The sequence below is a fragment of the Acanthopagrus latus genome, chromosome 10, assembly GCF_904848185.1.
Source record: "Acanthopagrus latus isolate v.2019 chromosome 10, fAcaLat1.1, whole genome shotgun sequence".
In the NCBI taxonomy this organism is placed as follows: domain Eukaryota; kingdom Metazoa; phylum Chordata; class Actinopteri; order Spariformes; family Sparidae; genus Acanthopagrus; species Acanthopagrus latus.
Window position 1 is genome coordinate 21,917,933 of NC_051048.1, and position 24,671 is coordinate 21,942,603.

At 47.5% G+C, this 24,671-nt stretch overlaps 1 protein-coding gene across 1 annotated transcript; it reads right to left on the reverse strand.

Moving 5' to 3' along the window:
* Positions 1–809: 809 nt before the first annotated feature.
* On the reverse strand, positions 810–24,092 carry ppp1r14bb (protein phosphatase 1, regulatory (inhibitor) subunit 14Bb). Its single transcript, XM_037111931.1, has 4 exons — positions 23,236–24,092; positions 4,607–4,690; positions 4,240–4,272; positions 810–4,151 (listed from the first exon to the last, which is right to left on the reverse strand). Exons 1-4 carry the CDS (start codon positions 23,434–23,436, stop codon positions 4,083–4,085), a joined length of 387 nt encoding a protein of 128 aa, XP_036967826.1. The 5' UTR covers positions 23,437–24,092; the 3' UTR covers positions 810–4,082.
* Between the last annotated feature and the right edge of the window lie 579 nt (positions 24,093–24,671).

Below are 24,671 nucleotides of genomic sequence, written 5' to 3' on the forward strand. Positions count from 1 at the left end.
GTGTTACAATTACATTAATACATTGAGGAATTAATACAAATTAAAAGTGATAAAGGCTTACCTGAAGTGTCATTCTACTAATAATATGATAAATTATTTATTAATAAATATATGTATATAAATAGATATATCATAACTATCATTACCATTATTTAATTTAGAAAACTATATAATTCACAAAGTGCAGACTAACGTGTGGGTATAAATGTAGTTGTCATGCTGCCTTCCACCACAAGGTGGCGCCAAAGTAACATAAACATATCTGGAGCGCTGCAAGTGATAATGGCAACATTTATCATGGGGACAATATGCCTGGCAGACATTTTGGCTCGTCATTGAATGAAAACCATCAGTGGAGCTGATAACAAATGATAATTTCTGCATTTTGTTTCCTTACAGTGTGAGCTGGCCCCTGACCCTGTATCCACAGTGTGACAGGGGCCATCAGTAAGGTTATTAAATACACTTGAGCTTCACCTGCTCAGGCAAGACAGTGTCCTGCACAAAATGGTCTATAAAGGACTAGTTCAAAAAAATCAAGCAAGCAAGCCAAACATTAAAGGTGCAGTTACAGTAGCTACAGCGTGGGTGTATATAAAGATGATATCCAGCAGCAGTTAGCAGTCACTCTGGTGATGTGCTGCTCCTACTTGTTGTGAGCAGGATTCCTTATGTACTGAACCTTCACTACACACCGATGCTTTGTTTGATGCATTTAGTATGAGTCAGTAAATTGTTGTATTTATCATATTCATGGTTCCCTTCCTCTGAAGCAAAGAGACAAGCCCAATAAACAAAGACACAATATGTCCATTTCACATGTTTTTATTAAAGTTGCATAAAAGTGTAACAAAATTGGGCAAAAACAAGACCTGTTGTTGATATTGCTACATTTGTTTGTTGGTTTGATCCAATCATTGTCCAAAAAACACTTCCACTCCTCCAGCCGCATGGTTTAGCTCTTGTATTTAGCCTCAATGATAATAATCAGTATATATATTTTTTTTTTTTGCAATTTTCCCCAACAGTAAAAAAACAGACTTGTCAATAACAGTCTAAGAAGGTATAATCCAAACCTGGATTTAGAAAAGAAAATCCACTCAAATTCAGCTACTAATCGAGCTTTTCTGGTGCGATCCGGCCAATCGGACGTCTCCAAAAAATGCAGACCGCGCTTGATTTGGAAACCGCACAAAGAAAGGCAAAAGCAATCGCACCAAATGGATCTGAATGGACTTTTTGTTCAACTACGTCTTAATCCAAGGCCCGGCATCACGAAGTGTCATGATCACAATAAAAACAGAGCAGTATTCAAATGGTAAATGTAAAGAACATTGTTTTATCTAAACAAAATCACTGTATCAAGGCCTAAGTATTAAACACTCACTTCTAAAAAAAACAACAGAATCTCATCATTCTTCAAAAAAAATATATATAGGAAAAAAAAGGAGCGACAGAAGATCCAAGATTCTCCACGTGCCGCAGTTCTGCTTTTAAAAATGAATGTCTCCCGTTTATTTGGTTTGTGTAACATAAATAATACCTAAGGCAACATCTGTTTAAAAACAAAAAAAAGGAAATTGAAGAAAGGAGAGAGGGAGGGAGGACAGAAGGATGAGAGTGGCTGGGAGGAGGAGGAGGGAGGAGGAGGAAGAGGAGGAGGAAGGAGGAAGAGGAGGAGGAGGAGGAAGAGGAGGAGGAGGAGGAAGGAGGGGATGCCAGGGAGAAATGACAGAGCAGCAAGATTAAAATGGGCCAGTGTGTGTGTGTGTGTGTGTGTGTGTGTGTGTGTGTGTGTGTGTGTGTGTTTTGGCGCTGAGACAGACAGTGGAGGTCTGCTGTCGCCGCAGGTGTTTGCTATTGGCTGCAGGAATCACTGCAAAGCATTAAACCTTCTCCAATTGGCTGATGGGTCTCCAATCTGACTGGCTCGGGATTATAAACAGATGTCTTATTCTTGGAGATGATTGGCAGCGTGTGACAGCGATGGACCTGTTTGTCTGTCAGCGCTGTGTGTGTGTGTGTGTGTGTGCATATCTGTGTGAGAGGCAGCTGTGTTTGCTGATGTGTTTCCGTCTCCTCCGCCTGAGGGTCGCCAGTGTGTGATTGAGAGAGAGAGAGAGAGAGAGAGAAGGTGAATGCAGTGAGACAGAGGCGTCCCTGCCTGCCTCCCTCTGAGACGTCTCATTGGTGGGTCTGCTGACAGGCGGAGGACAGTACAAAGTCTCCAGAGTTTCCATGTTCGTGTGACAGCTCTGAGCTGACATGTTGGACTACATGATGAGAGGAGGGACAGTAAAGAAGAGACGGAGGAGGGAGGTGAGAGAGAGAGAGAGAGAAAGAAAAACAAAATAAAACAAACAAGGCAGCTTAGTTCTGGGTCCCCCTGTCGGACTGTCAGTGTGTGTGTGACAAAATGCATCCAGAATAAAATAAAACTAAAATAAATTTTTAAAAATACCCAAAACAGGAACCAGTCCTATACTAAAAATCTAATCCGTCGTACAGAACAGCAGAATATACAGGCCAGAGAAACACACTCCTACTATGAATGTTGCTGTACATTATGTAGCAACACACACACACACACACACACACACACACGTAGCATTTAGCAACACACAGACGTACACACTGTATGTCGGCCTCTACGAGCCTCTGACGACTGCACCGCATTCAGGAAAGAAAAACTCTCTTCTTCTAAAGAGAACCTCCTTCTGCTCTCGCCTCCAGGGGAAGACTTTTATTCTGAAAGTGGCCACCGCAGCCAGCCAGTGACTATTTTTAACCCTCCATCAAATTTTCCTTTTTGTTGGACTGAAAATAAACACCAGACTTTTTTTTTTCCTTTGTGGTCAGAGGTTCAGAGGTTTCTCTTCCCGAAATGAGACAGTGCAGAGTTTTCAACAGATACACACGTGAAAAATAAACAAGAGAAGAAGAAAACGTCAGTCTTTAAACGCACCACTGTAGCAAATGCCTCTGATTAACAGGGAGATAATGACTGTAAAGACTGACGGACCCAATAAAACATTAAAAAACTACAGTCAGGTGATTTCACCACGCCCTCAAACTGAGCTAGGAAATATCAAAAGAGTCATGGAGGGTAGCCGGGTGCTGACAAGTTTAAACCCCTTACAAATAACGAAATAAGGAGTCTCATTGGTTGAGACATAAGCAATAATTAGGCCCTGCTTCAAGCTGATTGGCTGCCTCTTCTTTCCACTCTTTTCTTGGCCGCCGCCGGCTTTTCCTCGGCTGTAATTATGCGGCCGCGTCTCGTCTCTTCCTCCTCAGACAGATGGAGGGTTGATGTGAGGGAAGAGGGCTGGAGCCGAACAAAAGGGTGAAGGAGGAGGAGGAGTAGTGGAGATAAAGAGAGAAGGAAGGAAGGAAGGAAGGAAGGAAGGAAGGAAGGAGAGCGCCTGGATCGAGACCAATGAATCGCTTGTTGCTGTTTTCGCTTTACTTTTTCAGGAGGAGGTCCAACAAACAACAACAAGGCAAGGTCAGAGAAATGGAGAAAAAAATGGAAGCGATTTACGGGCTGGACCCAGGCAACGAGATGGAGAAGAGGTGGAGCCTAACGATGAGACGGAGAAGAGGTGGAGCCTAACGATGAGACGGAGAAGAGGTGGAGCCTAATGACGAGACGTAGAAGAGGTGGAGCCTAACGATGAGACGGAGAAGAGGTGGAGCCTAATGATGTGACAGAGAAGAGGTGGAGCCTAATGACGAGACGTAGAAGAGGTGGAGCCTAACGATGAGACGGAGAAGAGGTGGAGCCTAATCATGTGACGGAGAAGAGGTGGAGCCTAATGACGAGACGTAGAAGAGGTGGAGCCTAATGATGTGACAGAGAAGAGGTGGGGCCTAACGATGTGGCGGAGAGGAGGTGGAGCCTAACGATGAGACGGAGAAGAGGTGGGGCCTAACGATGTGGCGGAGAGGAGGTGGGGCCTAACAATGAGAGGAAACGAGGTGAGGTCGTTTCGTCAAAATACAAAGGAAGGAGAGTGGGAGGAAGACGACAGGTGAGGGCTGAGGTGGAGGACGAAGGCCGAGGTGGCGGAGGGGCGCCATCATTTCTTCTGAGGCGTGGAGAGCTTCTGCATCCCTCGGATCTTGTCGAGCAGCTCTGAGACGAAGTCCTGCAGGAGACGGGAGGGACAGAACACATGAGGCGGATCCAGAAGATAAAACACTCACAGAACAGGTGGAAGGAAGAAAGAAACCTACCTCAGTGGGTTTGAAGCAGTCAACCAGCAAGTCCTGCAAAACAATCACACACAGTCTGAATACACATGTTGTCTTTCACGTCAGTGTGTGAGCTGCGAGTCCACGACAGTGTGTGAGCTGCGAGTCCACGTCAGTGTGTGAGCTGCGAGTCCACGTCAGTGTGTGAGCTGCGAGTCCACGTCAGTGTGTGAGCTGCGAGTCCACGTCAGTGTGTGTGCTGCGAGTCCACGTCAGTGTGTGAGCTGCGAGTCCACGTCAGTGTGTGAGCTGCGAGTCCACGTCAGTGTGTGAGCTGCGAGTCCACGTCAGTGTGTGTGCTGCGAGTCCACGTCAGTGTGTGTGCTGCGAGTCCACGTCCTCGTCCTACCTTGACCCTGGCGGCCCGCTCTACGTCACTGGGCATGTCCAGCAGCTCATCCACGTCGATCTCCAGCTCGGGGATGGCCTCCTCCTGAAACACATCAGGACACTTTCAGAGAGGATTTCTTACTTCCACACAAAACAAATGTACAAAGGTACACACACACACACACACTCATGGACACATGGAAATAAACCCTCATCATGCGTTCTATTCCGAGTCCCTGTGTTTATGTTATGTGTCTGTAAATAGACCAGCAGAGGCTCGTCTGTCTCTGAACACTAGAGGGCGCCGGCCGTCCATCAGCCCACGTGCTGGAGTTGACAGAGGAAGAGAGGAGACAAAGAACCAGGAGCAGACGTTTCTATCTTCAGAAAACGTGGATGTCTAAATGCTAAGGCACAGACCAGCCTGTCGCCTGGTCGATGCAGCTCTACAAGAGTTCCTACAACACGAGCAGGTCGCAGTGACACGTAGTGGATACTGACACACTGAACTGGGTGTGAGAGTGTTTCAGTTCATTTAAACTCTCACTGAGAAACAAACTGTCTGTGACAAACTGCCCAAATCAGGAATCTAAATACTTCTGCCAATCAGAAAGTAGGTTTTCAGACAAATCAATGTTGTATTTCAGCACACGACATGATTACAAGAACAGTTAACACTGATTCACTTGCGAGTTAGATGAGCAGCTTGTGATGAAGGCCAGACACTGTAGGACTCAAACCAAAGATTAATATCGTTCTGTAGCTCCATTGATCTGCCAGTTATTTCCACAATTAACTGATTCATTGTTTTGTCCATAAAATAACAAAACATTGTAAAATCACGTCTTTAAAACGGTGCAGTATGTAAGAAAACGACAGACAACAAGCAGGTAGCAGCAGATCACCAGAGTAACCGCTAACTGCTGCTAACTGCAGCTAACTGTAGCTGCTAACTGTAGCTGCTAACTGTAGCTGCTAACTGTAGCTGCTGCTAGCTGGTGGGCTAGTTTAGCCATGCATCTACTGGTCCAGACTCACAGAAATGTTGCTAGCAGGTTAGCATGCTAACCTCATCAGATATCAGATTTCAACCTTTTTACACTTTGGTTTAACAACAAAACAAGTGAACAGATGAGAGAGAACATGATACTTGACAAACTTAAGAGATGTTGGTAGCTTTATGCTAAGCTAAGCTAAGCTAAGCTGCTGGATGAGGCTTAGCATTTAGCATACAGACATGAGGTGTCCATCTTCTCATCTGAGTCTGACCTGAACTGCTGACCATCACACTGTTGTGTAAAGTGGAAACACACAGTTGGAAATGTCCTCATGATCATCTTGTGCTTTTACTTCACATTTCAAAGCCAAAACAGCAAAAATAAACACCTGATTATGTACTTTTCAAAATTTCAGAGCCGTTATGTCCTGATGCTGATGAGCGTCCTCGTTAATATAAAGTGTGGGAGCACTCTCGCCTCCAGCTGATGTTCTAATGAATAACAGTGAGTTTACTCTGTGCTCCTGCCACGCCTCCTCCCTCCAGCCAATCGATTCTCTTCTTCTCTTGTAAGAAGAGGTTTAATACTCTCTCCCTCTCCGTCTCTCCATCTGTCTCGCTCACACACACTAGCTCAGTGTGTGTTATCAAAGCGCCTCAGCACTGGCAACAACACACACACTCTCACACAAACACTCGTTTCCCCTCTTCTGCAGCTCAATCGCTGCCCTGTATTCATGTCATTCTCCAGGAATCTCTCCCCTCGCTCTCGTCCTCCCCCTCGGTTCGAGTTGCCCACACCAGCTGTCTCTGCACCTGCCCGACTGCCCCCTACTGCGCACGCACACACACACACACACACACACACACACACACACACACACACACACACACACACACACACACACACACACACACACACTTGTGCAAAAAGCCCACAAATGCAGCAGAACTGGTGTCGAAATGTCCTCAACATTACGCTCATCTCACACACATGGATTACAGAATTATAAAAATGTGCTTTAATAATAAGTCTGAGCTGGATGACGTGTGTGTGTGTGTGCGTGTGCGTGTGTGTGTGTGTGTGTAAGGCGGGGTATGAGGATTTAATCCCGAGCAGGACAGCCTGTGTGTGTGAGATAGAGACTGGAGGTGACAGACAGACTTACTGTCAGCAGTGTACAACACACACTCACACAGACAGACACACACACAGACACACACACACACTGGTATTCTGAACGAGTTTCTAAATTAAAGCTCCATAAGACGAACACAAAAGGTGTCCATACACAGAAACACACAAATGTGCTTACACTGCAGATATACTGAAGCTGTCTGATGGACACACACACACACACACACACACACACACACACACACACACACACACACACACACACACACACACACACACACACACACACACACACACACACACACACACACACACACACAGGCTGGGATGCTGGTCTGTACAACATGTGGGCTCCATGTGCTCAGAAGGAAAACGTGAGAAGACAAAGGAAACAAGTCAGAGTAAAGACAGTGAAACTAACATTTGGGTTTTTCTTTACATCAGTTATATTTCATTCCCTCTTCAGATCTCTGGTCATACTCACAATGTGGTAAATGTGTCTGATAAGCAAAACACGTCCATCCATTTAACACATGCTTACTCTTTAAAAGATCTGAGAGACAAACTATTCAATCTGCGAGGAAGGGGAGGGAGGGAGGGAACGCCCAGAGGAAGGAAGGAAGGTAAGAGGTTAAGGAGCACATCGAGGAGAGGGAGCAGCTGAGGGGAGGAGAGGGAGGGAGAGGGAGGAGAGGGAGGAGAGGGAGGGAGATGTTGAATAAAAGCCTGAAGACAGGCCTCAGAGAAGAGACACAAAGAAAGCCGGGAATCACGAGGGAAGATTTCCCAAACAATCCTCCAGACTGACTTACTGAACCAGTCTGGAGTCTGGAGGGGGTTTTACTGTGGGCTGCAGATGTGATCCACACACACACACACACACACACACACACACACACACACACACACACACACACTCTGCAGGATCGTGAACAAAGCAGCGCTGCTTGGAACGATTCAGAGAAAGACAAATCTGGATCTTTCCACCGATGTTAAAATCCTCTGCAGTTCAGCTGCTCGACACGTTAAAGAAGCCGACCGCACTTTATAACAACATGTGTGAGTGATGGAGAGAGCTGGCAGAACCAGAACATGTGTCAGGTGTTGCTTTGGATCAGATCACAGCCGGCTTACTGACCAAACAAACTGACCAATCAGAACTACACCACAGCACCAATGACACTTATTTAGAGCCTTAATCTTCATTGAACCATCAGAGGTAGCTCCTCACCTGTGTGCAGGTCACCATGCACATCAACTGCAGCTGATTTTTATTTTTATCTGGAGCGACACACACCACATCACAAGACTTTCCTCAGTCCGAGCCACCGGCGTCACAGGACACACCAACACACTGTCGACTGTCGTACAGACCCGTTTTATTCTGCTCTTTAAATTTTATCACGCTGCTCCTGACAAGCTTGAAAATACGACTCAGGCACTGACGACAGACCGACGCACCGTCTGTCTGGAGGCAGAGCAGAATGAGATGTGACAGTATGGGAGCGTGTGTGTGTGTGTGTGTGGTACCACTCCTCTCACAGCGGTACTGTGTAGGTTCTGAGGGCTCGGACAGATCAAAACGCCAGATACGGCCCCTCGCAGGGCGTCCAGAAGCTACACACACACACATGGACACACAAGTGGGTCATCATGGCTACTGTTGGTCTGCAGAGAGGAGGAAGAGACAGAAAGAGCAGTGGAGCAGAGTCGGGTTTCTCCAGGGAAGTTTGGTCCGAGTCAAACATCATCACCATCATCAGCTTTTAATCTAAGAGCGACTTGATTTCACAGCACCGTCACTGACCTCCAGTCTGACTGAAACGTCCAACACTGTGATTTACATGCAGCATGTAACCAGTTAGGGGCTGAAAGATGAACCACGCTAATGGAAAAAGAAAAAAGATGTTGGTGTGAAGTCATAAAAATCCTCCACAGCCTCCAGTCACACACTGACTGCTGGATGCTGAGTCGGGTCCACGGTGAGCGAGGTACGATGGAAGTAATCCAGCGCCTCATCGGAGCGGGAGGCTGCATGAGTATGTAGGTCGCGGGGCCACATCCGAGGATCACGCAGCATGTGGTCGCACGCTGCACCGACTGCTGTGACGGCTCGATGTGAACATGAGAGGAGAGAGATCAGTCACATCACACAAGTGACTCCCCAGCATTTCTGAAGGTGCCAACATCAGTCACAGTTTACTGTCTTTGTTTATAGTCGCATGACTTCATATTATCCTTTCAGTCATTCTTCAAAGAACAATGTCAGATATTTACTGGCTCCAGCTTCTTAAATGTGACTGTGACAGTTACTGAGGAGTCTTTGGGTTTCAGACTGTTGAGTGCACAAAGACGTAACTTTGATGAGCAAGATTTTTAACATTTACAGACAAAACAATTAATTCATAAGTGTGAAAATAAGAAGAATCTGCATATTTACTATGTCTGTAAAGAGTCATCAATGTGAGTTAGAAATCCTTGTTTAACATTAGAGATGTGAGTTGATTAATGTACTGTAAACCAGACAAGGTAAGATTTGAGTTATTATAGTTCAGTGTCTCCAAATCTCACTAAGCTTTGAGTTCAGTGCAACTCTCTCACAATGCTGTTATTAGAGTCAGTTTAGTGCGACGTGATTGTGCAGATAAAACTTCAGATTCTGGTGAAAATCGATAATATTTTTCAAGGAGCGTATTCATATTCAAACATTTGCCTTGAACAGTTGCACGCACTCAGAATTTTCCAATCTTACACAACAGTGTGCAGAGTTAGGTAACGCTGTAGAAAATGACGGAATAGTTTTGGTTCACCAGACGCTGGACAATGGCTGACAAATGGCCACTTTTGCTTTTCCTGCTGCTTCGGTTACAAATGGGGATAAAAATAGCCGAGTTCAGGATGGTTCAGGATGGCTGCTCGCCCGTTTTGCTTCAAAGACAAACACAATGTTTTGGTGGTGTTGGGGAGGAGAGAGGAGGAGAGAGGAGGAGAGAGGGGGAGAGGAGGAGAGAGGAGAGGAGAGGGGGAGAGAGGAGGAGAGAGGAGGACAGAGGGGGAGAGAGGAGGAGAGAGGAGGACAGAGGGGGAGAGAGGAGGAGAGAGGAGGACAGAGGGGGAGAGGGGGGGAGAGGAGGAGAGAGGAGAGGAGAGGGGGAGAGGGGGAGAGGAGGAGAGAGGAGAGGAGAGGGGGAGAGGGGGGGAGAGGAGGAGAGAGGAGGACAGAGGGGGAGAGGGGGGGAGAGGAGAGAGAGAGGACAGAGGGGAGAGGGGGGAGAGGGAGGAGAGAGGAGAGAGAGGATGAGGAGAGGAGGAGAGAGAGGGGGGAGAGGAGGAGAGAGGAGAGGAGAGGGGGAGAGGGGGGGAGAGGAGGAGAGAGGAGGACAGAGGGGAGAGGGGGGGAGAGGAGGAGAGAGGAGGACAGAGGGGGAGAGGGGGGGAGAGGAGGAGAGAGGAGAGGAGAGTGGGGAGAGAGGAGGAGAGAGGAGAGGAGAGAGGGGAGAGGAGGAGGGAGAGGGGAGAGAGGAGGAGAGAGGAGGAGAGAGGAGAGGAGAGGGGGAGAGAGGAGGAGAGAGGAGGGGGGGGGGAGGAAGACAGAGGAGGAGAGAGGAGAGGAGAGGGGGAGAGAGGAGGAGAGAGGGGGAGAGAGGAGGAGAGAGGAGGAGAGAGGAGGAGAGAGGAGGAGAAGGGGGGAGAGGAGGAGAGAGGAGGAGAGAGGAGGAGAAGGGAGGAGAGGGGGGAGAGGAGGAGAGAGGAGGAGAAGGGGGGAGAGGGGGGAGAGAGGAGGACAGAGGGGGAGAGGAGGAGAGAGGAGGAGAAGGGAGGAGAGGGGGGAGAGGGGGGAGAGAGACAGAAGGAAGTGGACGGAGCAGCCAGGATGGAGGAAGAGGAAGAAGCAGGAAAGTAGGCCGCGTGGCCTTTAACAATGCTGCCATTGACTCCAGTTTCCTTGTGTGCGTGCTTGTTGTGACCACTTTACATGTAATCTGCTCGTTCTTTCATGTTCCTTCTCCTTTTTATTGAATAAGTGAGAGGAGACAGAGGAGCGTCTGCATGTGATCTGAATCTTACATGTTACAGAATCTGGCCTTTCCTTTCCAATTATCTGTGTGTGGAGGTCAGACAGGCAGGACGGTGCTCGTGTGTGTGTGTGTGTGTGTGTGTGTGTGTGTGTGTGTGTGTGTGTGTGTGTGCCTGAGCAGTGACACAGGTAGTGAACTTTGAAGCACAAAGCATGGCTGAGGTTCGTCCATGACACAGTTTCAGCTGTGTGTGGAACTAAAGCATCTGGAGGGATTTTCTGCTTCAGATTCTCTGTTTTACAGTGAAATCGTATCGTATCGTATCGTATCGTGCTTTCATCCTGTTTGACGGTCCAAAGCAAAAAGGCCTCGGCTATAAATCATTCAGCGCTTCGTTGATACACAAAAGCCCACGCTGGCGTAATTAGCTGCGATTGTGAAAGAAGGATTACTGCTCATCATAGACAGATGATGTGATGGACTCATCCACTGAGGTGTGCTGAGGGACGGGCCGAGGCAGGCGAGGGAGGATGGAGGAGGATGGAGGAGGATGGAGGAGGATGGAGGAGCGTGGAGGAGCGTGGCAGCCGGCCAGAGGAAGAGCTCGGCTGAAGGAACAGAACGTTTGGATGAAATACTTGGACGCTGAACGGGTCCGACAGCAGTTCAGGATATCGGTGGTGTCAGGAAGTAACATGCCTCTGCAAGGATTCACATAATTATGTTTGAGTAAGGATGCAGAGACGGAGGATCTCACAGAGGCTCGTGTGCAGGCCTGTTTCTACAGCAGCCATGGATTAAGCAAGAAATGATATGCAATAAAACTGCAGACAAACAAAGAGCTCACACAGAAGAGAGTGAAGCCTTCTGGGATTTATCAGTGTTTGAACTTCTTCCCAGAAACTTCCACAGAAATGATGAGTTGGTTAAATTCCAGCATCAGGACGAGTGGAGAAGTTAAAGATATATGATGTGATGTTGAAATGTCGACTTGATCTTTATTATACAATCTGAGACGTGTTCTTTATTATCCTGAATGTCTCCGACATGTCTGACCTCCTGTCACCAATGACAAGGAAAACATCTGATTATAAATCAGAACATAAAGGAACAAAGTCGCTAACGTGACTAAATGTAACATGAATTTAAGTTTGAAACTTTGATCCATTGTCATCAGATGGAAACTGGGATTTATGCTGCCTGAGAGACTCCTGGCTGTTCCACTGCATGTTGAAGCTTCTGCTGCATGAATACCTGCAGGTGTTCACCTGGCTCGGTCATGGAGACGCCAGCAGGGAAACATGTGACTTTATAAGATGATTTACACTCCAAAACCAACTTGTATATGCAGGTGAAGCGGCTAAAAATAGGCGACTGGCTTCTTTTTTCCTTTTGCAAGTAGGCGAGTTTGTCTTTTCGTTGTTTCTGGTGATTCATGTTAACATCACCAACAGGACCAGACGACAGTGAGAGGCAGAGAGCAGCGTGGAGACACTGAGATACTGAACACCAGGCGAACAGTGTTGGAGTATCTCTGCAGCTGATGTTAGACACCAGCAGCCACTCGATCAGCATTTGTTCTCCAGTCGACCTGACCTAGGGTTGTATCAGGGTTTCAAGTTTTCCACACATCTCCATTAAGCAGCAACACTGTTCAGACTGAACTCACACTGACACGGAAAGGCTGAAGTAAAAGGAAGAAAGGAACAATAATGATATGAAGATAGATACATACTGCATAAAGAGTAAGTCTCATCAAGATGACAAACATGTCGGGATGTCATGAATTATCACCTCCAGACGGCCTGCAGGGAACTTGTGACTGATCTGGTAATTCAGTTGACCGTCACCTGATCAACACACAGTCAGAGTGACAGCAGCAGTGGAAAATCACCAGGTTTGAACCTGCTTCCTCTCACGCTCCCCCTCCGTCTCTCTGTCTCTATCTGATGCCCTCCCTCTCCGGCTGCCATCGTTCCTCTGAGCTCTGAGCTGCACTCGGATAATAAATCACCCTCAGCGTGTCTTTAACAGGGCGGTTTGTTGAGTTAGGGCCACCTTGCTGCGGGCCTGATGCCACTTATGAGAGAATATGAGGAGAGGGAGTCAGACGGGTCAGGAGGGTCAGCAGAGATGATGATGATGATGCAGCCTGTCAGTCATCGCTGCTGCTTCCTCAGCTCACACGACGCTTATCAGGAATCTGCAGCTCCTGCTTCCTCTTCTCCTTCCTGCCATGACCACACAGTGTTTAAAATGGCCTCCTCTCCTCTGCACTCAAAGGGTTAAACTGCCAGAGCCGCCACTTCCTGCCTGAGCACGTGACCTGAGGGGGAGGAGGGGGGGAGGGGGAGGGGGAGGGGAGATATCTGTGGGAAGTGGCAGGGGGCTGAGTGTGTGTGTGTGTGTGTGTGTGTGTGAGGGCGGAGTTGACAGAGTGAGATTAGCTTTGCAGTGTGTGTGTGTGTGAGCACACAATTAATCTAAGTGGTGATTGGCCACTGTAATGAATATGTGGTGCATAAAACATCAACCACAACAATCCATAATCAATACGATGCAATGCACTTAATCCAGTCTGCAGTGTGTGTGTGTGTGTGTGTGTGTGTGTGTGTGTGTGTGTGTGTGTGTGTGTGTGTGTGTGTGTGTGTGTGTGATTTTCATCTCTATTGCGCGGCTAATCAGTTGGCTGTACTTCCTCTCAGGAAGAAGATGATGTCCTGTTTTGGATCATATGAAAAGCAGAGCGAGCTGCAGGCGGCAGCTGAACTGATCAGCCTCTCTGTCGGCCGCTCGCCGCCACCACAGACAAAACTTGTTGTTTTATCCACCATGTTTTCTTTGCTGCTTCACGCCAGCCTGCAGCGAGGATTTAAATTAACCACATTATGTGTTCTTTTGTTCCTCCGCTGAAGGAAAATGTACATGAAAGTACAACGTTCTTTATACAAAAATCTAAAACTGTAAATGTACTCAGGCGTATTCTGAGTCTTGATATTTCCTCAAACATGTTTTAAGGTCCATTTTCAGCATTATCAGCTCATAACCTTTCAGAAGAGCCCATATCTGCACTCCAGTCTACTAGAATGTAGTTTGGGCTCGACAGGCGTAGACCTTTTACACCTTTTACACCTTTTAGACCTTTTAGACCTTACAGGAACATTTCGGGGTGAAGAGGAGGTTAAACCCTCTCCCTCCACAGCCTCCACATGTTTAGAGTCAGTCCTGCTATCTGGCTGCAGATAACGCTGTGTCGTATCCAGTCAAAGGAACCAGAGCCTCCAGAGTCTGCTGCTAGTGATGTGGGCATGCTATTGTGCAGTGTGGCTGGCCGCTCCAGACTCATAGCAGGAGAAAGCCAAACCCAACAGGCTCCGGGTACACAGAACAAATCCTCATATGATGCCAGGAAACATTCATCACTATAATTAGGACTGGAGCACAGTAGTTTCGCTTGTTCCTGCGCTGTAATTAGGTAACAATAGCACATATATAGCGCTGCTGCACAGTAATATAGAGTAAAGTGATATCTGAGGTTCTGATGGACATACTGGCCCAGTTGCACGCACACATATCACTAAAAATCTGCTTGGCGAGTTAAAATGTGGACTGTCACCCGACCTCGACCCCTGAACACTGAGTCAGAGCGGCTGGCAGCGCGGGTGGATGAGTCCCACATCGGCTTGTTTGGCCTGAGTGAACGGCTCAGTGGTTTCTGTGTGTTGACTGGAAATGTCTGCGCTGCAGCCTCTCACTCTGCTGTTCCCTCGGGTCAGAACCAGCCTGCGGACCACTTGTACCGGCGGCCGCCTGGTGCAGCCCGAGCTGCATCACGTCTGGTCAGTACGACACCCGGCAGCGGGTCGACACCGCTGGCTGCAGACCAGCTGCCCTCTGGCTTCAGCCGCTGCCTTCACCAAACTGGGAAGTGAATCTGATGCAGTGACTTAAAAAGCTATTTATAATAGATTCATCACATTTCAAGCACAAAGGTCAAACATCAGCTGGTTCTCGCTCCGTAAATGTGACGATTTGTTGCTTTGCTTCATTATTTATGATTGTAAAAATACATTTGTATATGTTAGCTGACTGAGGACGGCAGCCGAGGAGCCACTTTCATGATTTACACTAAACACTTCTGGAGACTCAGCGTCCGTCACACACACACACACACACACACACACACACAAAGTCCATCTCTCTCTGCAGCCCACACTGATTACTAAACCTCCCGTGCATCCGTCTGGATCACGTGACCCTGACGGCACCTCCACCTCCACCCGCCGTCTCATCTTGAGTCGGTCACTTCTGCAGCGCTGATCAGACGACAGATCTGAGTGGTATCGACGTGTGTGTGTGCGTGTGTGTGTGTGCGTGTGCATCTCTACAGCATCGGAAAAGAAGCCCGAGGTGTTCTAATAAATTGATTTCTCCTTCTCCTTCCATCAGTTACTGTTCTCCATGAGAGCAAACAAGGACGAGTTAAACACTCAAACTAATACATGTAGAAGAAGAGGGAGACCACACACACACACACACACACACACACACACACACACACACACGAGGAGAGATTACGTGCAGATTAAAATAAGAATGCATACAACAAGGATTATAGCAGATTATCATTATATCACTCTTGGCAGGTTCAGCATCCATTTGTTGGCGTGCCACGTCGTTCACCGAGTGACTTGTTTTCTGATCCTGGCAGGTTCAGACAGGAGAGCGATCGAACAAAGTCACTCTGAGTCCAGTTTAATGGGTTCTGCCACTTTGCCACACAGATTGTTTGTTTATCTGCCTTTTTAATTCAGCCCGGCTCGCGTACTGAGATGTAATCCGTCTGCATTTCAAAAAGGGATTAGAGAACATTATTAAGTCCTTTATGCAGATCAACACAACCTCTGACTTCCTGCTCACTGGCAACACACTGAGAGATCTAATAAATTAACCATTTGGTTTCAGTCAATCAGATGGAGGATTAAAAACAACACACACAGTGAGAGAGTCCAGATCCCAGACGTCTGAACCCTGAAGTCAGCCTGAAATGTGCTTTACTTCAATCAGTCCATCACAGAACACGCAACACTAAAATGATTCATACGGAGTGCAGCTACTGAAGCTAGCATGCTAACCAGCTAACCTCCTGTCCTGCCATGCTCACTGTGTGAACAACACCAACACTCCCCTGATGCTCCAAGCTCTAAGTCTAGATCGCTAGCTGCACTGCTAAATGAGCTAAGTAACAACTAGCAGCTATAGTTAGCAGCAGTTAGCAGCTGCTCTTGTGATATGCCATCTTTTGTTTAGAGTATTTTTACCTCTTTATAATGGATTCTTACCTATATTGTGTGACTGTTGTCTGTAGAAAGAACAATCTCTGCAGCACATCACCAGAGTAACAGCTAACTGCTGCTAACTGTAGCTTCCATTAGCTTATTAGCTCAGTCAGCCGTGCAGCTAGCAGTCTGGTGCTTTGAACTGTGAGGGGTTCAGGCTCATTAACACGTCACATTCAGCTGATCATTTTTGTTATTTTTTTGTGTCACATGTTGCACCTTTTAGGAGTGAAGGAGGAAAGGTCCGAGCTCTGACACAGCTCTGCTCTCTGACTGTCAGTGTGTGACAGTAACCTGCAGAACAGAGGCTGCAGACGGCGTCACGTCCCTCCAGCATCATCATTCATCCATTTGTCTGCTAACTGATTTCATTTTTTAACCATCTGGCAATTCATTTACTGCCGTCTGAAGTTCGTCCAGTGGCTGGATTAAAACAGTTTTGAAGGGTTTTATGGCGCTAACAGAAACTGACTGTAAGTAGATTAAAGTGATAATCCACCAAAAATCTCCTGAACACAAAACACGTCCCCCTGTGGGCCGGACCGGAAGTTTCTGAGGACAATCTGGGCACTTTTTCTGCCTTTAATACTTCCTGCTGGATCTCATGGTGACAGATGGGAAATCACACCGGCCGCTGCAGTTATTTCACTCAAGAGGTGAACGACTGAACACGTGTGGATTTGCTCTTTGAATACTCTTAATTCCAACATCATGACAGCGTGTGACAGAGAGACTGACTTCCTGTTGAATCAGTAGCTCCGACTCTTTGTCCAAATATGGTCAGTTGTTCCTTCCTGCTCAGCAACTTAATGCAAATCTACCAGAAGAAACTGGCAACAAAAGTTCATACTGTTTGACTTGTTTCTATTCAATCTAAACATATCGAGGAAATTACACCGTCACAGATTAAAACACCTGACAGAGGTGATTCCCCTGTCTCACCATCATCGTCATCATCATCATCATCATCATCATCGTCGTCTACCTGTCTGTCTGTCAGCTCTCGTGCATCCATTTCTTCCTGAAGTCTTTTCAACCAGAGCAGCCGCACCACTTCTTCTTCTTCTTCTGTGCTGTGATGGCACGAGAGCTTCAGGGTGACATCATGGAGGATACTACATGGAGCCAACATGGCGCCGGTGCTCAGACCTGGCAAACTAGAGGCTGACCTCAGGTCAGTAACACCTGGATCCACAGCTCTGAACAGAGTCGACCCATCTGACTGCAGATCTCAACAGTGGAACTTTGTGCTCAGCTCCTGTGCAGTCTGTTGTTATAAGTCCCATAAACACATTATGGGCACAACACAATTAGAGAGGGAGAATAAAGCATGTAGTGACATAAGCCTCCCTGCAGCTCCTCTGGCGTCGGCTCTAATGCACCTCCTGGGACTAAAATACACTCCTGAGTGGATCTGTGTTACCTCACTCAACCTGCAGGCAGTCGGCATCACACACAAACAGACTTGGTGATGATAATGACTCCGGACCAGAGAGGAATACCAGCTGCTGCCAAACTCTGCTCGTTAATAAATACTTGGACGGTGGCTTTGTTTAAATATGGTTTCAACATCACCACAGCTTCAGATTCATCTTTCATTTAAAAGCTCTTTCACAGCAGCAACACCCCGGAGCTACATGTGGCAGCAGCACTGGCCTGTGTGCTGAGCTACAGCACTATTATACCCACGGTCGCTTTAAAAAGCCTCCTGAGGGAGCTCCAGCTCTCACACAACAGCCATCAGAAGCATATGTTCCCTCGCTGCCGTCTTAAAATACATTCATCTGAAAAGCTCGGTGAGGAAACCGGACCGAGGAGAGTGCTCGTCTGAAACAAAGTGTACGATACATTAAAGAGCGTCCAGAGAAATGAGCAGGGAGCGAAGGGTTCACACTCATTATGTTTGTGAAGCACAAGATGTTCACAGCATTAACTGGACGCCTGTTAAATGTGCAACACAAAACAGTTCAACATGCAGATACAACAGACAGCTCTGTAAACCCTCTCAGGACATTAAACAACTAACTGCCTGCATCTTTACTTGCATTAAGCATCAGCGTTGTGTAACTGAACTCTGACTGACTTGTGACTGTCGGGGGAAAATGGTTTTGTGGAAAGCGTTCACACCTGTCTGACAGCCTTACTCTGTGTGACAGGGGAGGGAATGACGAGCTCATCAGGCTTAGCAAGTCTCTGAAACATAATGCTGACACGAGGGAGAGCAGTCGCTCAGTGTGAGCCGCCTGCATGACGTAAAGAATCAGAAACATGTGCAGGAAACATGGATGCACACAATATTTACTAGAGCCGAGCTTTGCACAAGGAGGACGTCAGCCTTGGAATTAAAATGGCTGAATCCCTGCAAAAGCTAACAGCTGCTAGCTTGTTCACAGTTAACTGTGTAGACTACAGCGTCATTCCAGTTGTCCAAAAACTGTTTTTTGGGAGCTAGCATTGTTGATATCCATGTTTTCTAGCTAGCATTGCTACGTTTCACGCCAAGTGTTCATCAGCTGAATCGTGTGAAGCATCATGATGAAAGTGCATCGAATCAGACACACAGTCGCACACAACAAAACACAACACGGCTCCACAGAACTACAAGTGGTCACACATTATACAGTGTGTACCTGGCTGCTCACCTAATAGAAGAAATGATGCATGAAACATCAAGAAACCAGGACAGACATGCGAGTGAATCAACAGGTGTGTGTGCACTGATTACACTGATGAGGAGAGCTGTGCTGCTCTGTATAATCAGCTCGTCTCTTCTCTTTTCTTACACACTTCCTGGAGCTACATGCATAAACATTCCCCTGAATGACTCACATCCCTCCTTCTCTCTCTTTCTTAATCCCTGCTTCTGATCTTACTCACACACCAACCACATCACGCCTCAGTCTGCCTCTCCCAGCAGCTCCCTCCTCGCTGACTTGATTCATTCGCTTGGCGCCTTTAAAAAAAAAAGTGCTCACATGGTCCATCAGTGGGTCAGCGACAGTATATGCTGACTCACCCCGTAAGGACCACATGTAACCTATTAACATGTGTGTGTGTGTGTGTGTGTGTGTGTGTGTGTGGGGGGGGGTGTTTACAAAGACACACTGGAGTCTTTCACTCCCGCTGTGTAACAACCGGTCTTTGTCGTCGCCCTCTTACTCACAGAGAGTGAAGCGGGTGAAGCTGATTGGTATTCAGACCTCTAAGTTTAAGGTTCAGACAAATGTTGCACCGTCTGTGTGTGTTACTGTTGTTGTTGATGTTGTTTGTGAGTCAGGAGAGTAAAGGAGGCCGACTCACTCCATGACAAAGCAGCACAAGCGCAGACTGCATGTTGTGTTTGTGGCGTTTCTGTTGATTAACGTGTTTAATGTGAGAAACTGTGATTTATGTCCCATATTCAGCCGTCAGAACACTGGCTTGTTTCCTGATCCGAACTCCACTGCTGCTATAAAATCGGGCTTCAGTCTCTGCTGTTCGATCATGTTCTACCATTAAGGTTGTGTAGAGCGTAACAGCAGTGGACGCACATTACACAAACACTTTCTCCCACTCCGACATCCCCGTCGACTCCTACTACTGTTTCCTTCTCTGAGCTTTATTCTTTTCCTTCTCTTCCCCCGTTTATTGCATTCCTGCTCACCAATCCTGCCTCTGTTCTCACTCCTGTGTGTGTGTGTGTGTGTGTGTGTGTGTGTGTGTGTGTGTGTGTGTGTGTGTGTGTGTGTGTGTGGCCACGTAGGACCCTGGAGTTTGGGGATCGGTCCGCCCACTCGTTCCACAGTTAACTCTGTAGCTACTGGTCAGTTTACTGTGCTGGGGACGGAGAGAGACGGAGTCTGTACGGACTTCTAAACATTTAACAGCAGTTATCATGGAAACTCCACCAGCGGCTGCAGTGACATGTGATCACTGGACAACAGAGAGAGAGCGTTCAAAGACTCACTCACTCAATAACTTCAATCCAACATTTCCTGTCGTTCAGTGTTTAAACCATCACAGTTGGGTTGGAGTATAAACGAGGTGTTGGAGGGATTAACTCCATTAACTCCTCAGCCGTCATGATACAGATGTGTACAGTTTAATTCATTTAAATTTGGACGGTATTAAACATTGTTAATTTTATAAAGGGGATGTTGCTCCATGACCTCCGGCTCACTTCTTGAACCTTTATTCATGAGTTTCCCTTTCTCTTTTCTTAGCTTTTAGCTAACTATTTCATGCATCTCTTACTTTTAGCTAGCTATTTCAAATTTTATCTGTTAGTCTAATATTAGCTTACTAATTTTGATCCATTACTTTTTCTTAATTAGCTTATTTCAACTGGTGTCTGTTAGCCTAGCATCACTTTTAGCTTTGGCAGCTGTTTTATTCAATGTTGTTAAATGTTGCTTTCAGTTTTAACCATGCCGTCTAACCGTTCCATCACATTAAGCAACTGTTACGTCTGGCTAACACCTGAAGCATTTATACTTCCTGGTCCTGAATTCTTTCTCCTAACAGGTCCACATATTGTGTCAACATAAATATTTCATCATATTTTTAAATCTTTGTTCAGCTGCTGCAGACGTGGCCCTGAGGTCCGAGTGAAGCTGGTTTGGACTCGGCGCTGTGTCCAACAGAACCAGGGAGCGTCTTCAACAAAGAAAATGCCACATTAGCATCAGCTGCAGGTATTCACTGAATCTCTGCTAATATAATAACTGAATGGCTCAATTATAATCTTGCACTGACAGACAGGAATGAAAACAGGGGCTTTTGGGAAATGATGGAATTTTACTGAACGGACTCTTTCCACTGCACGGTTAACCAACATAAACATTTTACAAGCCCTGTTGCCATGGAATCATACGAAGGCTCGGCTCCTCGCCATTACCCATAGCAACTCCTGACTGATAGGCTGGCTGAGAGGCTGGATGAGTATCTGACAGGCTGGCTGGCTGGCGGACATGACTGGCTGACTGTTTAAAGGGATTATATGAACGGGGAAAATGGCTCATTATGAATCCCCTGTTCAACAAACTCCACGCGGCTTTATTAATAGTTGAAACATGCATCCAAGAAAGGAGAGAACATAATGGAAATAGTGAGGATGGTGAGGATGGTGACATGTGTCGGAACAAAAAGACAGACGGCAAGAAAAGGAGGCAAAGAGGAAGCAGAGGAGGAGTGAGAGGTGAGATCCACATGCTGGGTGAGCAGGGTTCTCCCGGCCCGGCTGAAGCCGCCTCTCCAGTTACACTGTAGAACCACGTGCTCCACGTTTCTCCGTCTAAGGGAACAGACTGTAAATTAATCTCTTTGTTGTCTAACAGCCTCGGCGGAGACGAGCGGGACAATGAGGGGGAACCCGCCATGGACGAGAGCCAAACACAGGCAGCAAACACAGCGCCCCAAAATGTTCAGTTCCTCATTAACTTCCCATTTAAAGAAGTTTCCTCTGACACACCTGTGATCCGACTGTAAAGAATCAGTACAACAAGTCTCTCGGTGACCGTGATGACTGTCTGCAACCCGGGTCGCTCAGTCGGACAGCAGACCAACAATGAACCTTCAGTGCATTAACACGCATGACTGAGGGACGAGTGGATCAGTGGATGAATGCAGACGTGAGATGAGAGAACAGAAACATCATCCTTGCAGTGAGCACCATGCTCTGTAGATCACCGGGTCCTGCTCATCAGAACAGACTCTGGTTCTGTAAAGTCCGCTGTGAAAGGTCACGCTGCAACAGATTCATTCACTTGCGCTTTTTCGACTCTGTGCGGCTTTTAATGTGAAGCGTGCTGATCCACTCTTGGCAGCCAATCAAAGCTCACTGATTTTAAAATCCTCTCTCGGCCATTTAATCACCTCGGCTGGCCCGCGAGTCTCTGTAGAACCCTCCACTTTATTACCAACACGCACGTCTCGTGGGACGGGCTTTTAACTGATGCTCAGATCTCTCTGACTGACTGTCAGTCTGGAGCAGGCTGGACGTTCAGGTGAGTGCAGGTAAGAAGCTGCAGGTCACAGCGTTGGTCACACAGGTGTGAGTCTGCTTCCGGTCATCAATCTCTTCCTACAAGAAGAATTCTCCAAACCCGTTAAGTCGTCGTATTCCTCGTGCTCAGAATAGAATGTGGGTCAGCGCCAGCTCAGCGGAGTCGACATGAGCTTACCGACTCCTGACGCCAGCAGCTCCACCACAGCTGCCGTCAGGCCGCGTTACAGCAGCATGTGTCACCGTGACCCGGGTCGGATGATAGCACAGAGGACGCTAACGTTAGCTGCGTGTTCGCATGGGGGGGACCTGACCCAACCCGACCCAGGCCCATCAGCACCACCTCATGTGTGCCTGTCTCCCTCACCGCCCACGTTTTGCTCTACTTAAAGTTTACAATTAGAAAAGACAGGAAATGGTCGGGGGTGGGGGGGTCCGCCACCAGCAGGGCTACCACACAGGAGCCCCCTTAAAGGGGCAGTGCGCCTTTTTTTGGAAGAAACTTTGTAAATGAACAAAAAAGGTGTTCTCAGAAGAACATAAGGTGGCAGTGTCCACCAGAAAGGTGGCAGGGTCCGCCACAAACAAGTAAAGTAAGCAGTGTGAAACTGTGCCGACTGTTTGTTCAGTCATGGAAACAAAGAAATAAATCTACACACCGCACCTTTAATTAATACACCTGGTTATACCTCAGATTCTGGTGCTGCTCAGTATCAGTCCACTCCAGAAGAAGCTCTCAGAACAACGACCCAACATCACGTGGGACTACAAAAACACGCCAGGAGCGCTCACTTCCGGTCAGCCATTAGCTGGATTAAATAATTGTACAGGTGAGCTTTAAACCCGCCCGAGCCAATCAGAACAGAGCAGAACGCTGTGATGGTTCTGACTCTATACATGTCTGCACGAGTTCTTTTGTCTCGGGTGGGGTTCGGTTCCGCTCCTCTGTCTCCTGCTCCAGTACCTCTGAGCCCGCAGGCAGACGGAACCAGAGAGGCTACAGGCCAGAACCAGCCGCACAGGGCCTTTAAACGTTCTGTCTCAACAGTTTGCTCACGAACTCAGCACACACACCGACACACACTCATCGGGCGGTACCGTAGAGCCCAATCACTTAAGCAGAGGCGCCTAATCGATACACTGATCGGCTCGGTTATTGTCGGTGTCGTTACCTCGCAGTCGTAGAGGTCCGTGAGCTGGTCGATGATCCACTCCTCCAGGTTCAGTCTCTTCCTCAGCTCCTTGCGGTCGTATTTGACGGTGACGCGTCCCTGCTTCCGAACCGGAGTCTCGGGCTCCTCCGTGGTGCCGGCCGGCGTCTGGAAATACACCCGCGGCTGAGGGCTCGTCTCCGGGCTCGTTACAGCGGCCATGGCTCGCTCTCTTCAGGACACACACACACACACACACACACACACAAAGAATCCCACCCGGAGGTGTAGAAGTGCGGCCGAGAGCTTCCCGAGCTGGAACCAGAACCAGAACCAGCACCAAAAGAAGAAGAAGAGGAAGAAGAAATCCCGGCTGGTAAACGTGCGTGTTGAGCTGCTCCCGGAGGACCTGATGCTTCTGTGGTCCAATAGAACCTCACAGGAACATTTGTCCGCGTCCACGGAACAAAATGGACCGAGTGGAGAAGAGTAACCGGCTTACTGAGCTATTAACAGCACGAGACTGAGCTTCTGTGTAGAGCAGCCCAGCAGAGCTCGGAGAGGAGCCGGTCCAACTCTGCTCAGTACAAAGAGAATCACACGTCGCTGCTCGCGCCCCGCAGAGATGCGTGCGCGCTCCCGAGTGGACCCGAGCGCACCCGACGTAGCGCGGCGGGGAGGCGAGGAGAAGAAAAAGAGGGACACGAATGTTGGTTCCGACCCGTCTTTTCTCCTTTCAGGCCACATGTGACGTCACCACAGTCACGCATTGTTCCTAACAGCCGTGACCAACTTCTGTGACTCTCTTTAAGGTCCCAGAACTCCCCAGGAGGGTGGCAGGGTCCGCCACATCCACACTCCCAAAAAGATTCAGAGACTGTTACATTTACATTATTAATAATGTAATAAACAAGTAATAAAGTAACAGCACAAACACAACTGCGTAAACAAGCTGTGTCAGAGGACAGTAACACTGTCTGAAGCTAGGAGGGTGGCAGGGTCCGCCACATACACACAAAGTTAACAAAGCTAGTTAACGTCACTTTGTTGAGTGATGTTTTATTTGGTTTGTTTAGGCATTAAAATGTCTTCACCCCCAAAACTACGTATTGCTCCTTTAAGTGACATATTTTCAGTCATGGTGTGTTTTTGTCCTTGCACAATATTCACCCAGATTACCAGTTTGCCTGCGGCTCCAACTGCTTCAGCTCCCGTTCAGACGCTCCTCCGACTGGTCGCGTTCCGCCTCCTCTGGAATGTGTGAATGCAAACACTTCACTGATTTCACAGATTGATAAACGATATTTCACAACACACAACCATCTATTGTGTTGTATTTCTGTGAGATGTAGCTGTGTTTTCTTCCACATGCTGGGTTTCATGCTTTGTTTTATTGGAATTCAGCTTTTCTGTTTCATATTAATCTTAAATAATGTTTTAAGTCAACAGAACAGAGA

Excerpts from the sequence above, each read along its gene's own strand:
- ppp1r14bb (XM_037111931.1), bottom strand. The coding sequence starts at position 23,436 with ATGGCCGCTGTAACGAGCCCGGAGACGAGCCCTCAGCCGCGGGTGTAT. Across the intron at positions 4,691-23,235 it reads CGGACCTCTACGACTGCGAG|GAGGAGGCCATCCCCGAGCT; the intron begins GTAACGACACCG and ends GATGTGTTTCAG. Across the intron at positions 4,152-4,239 it reads ACTGCTTCAAACCCACTGAG|GACTTCGTCTCAGAGCTGCT; the intron begins GTAGGTTTCTTT and ends CGTCTCCTGCAG.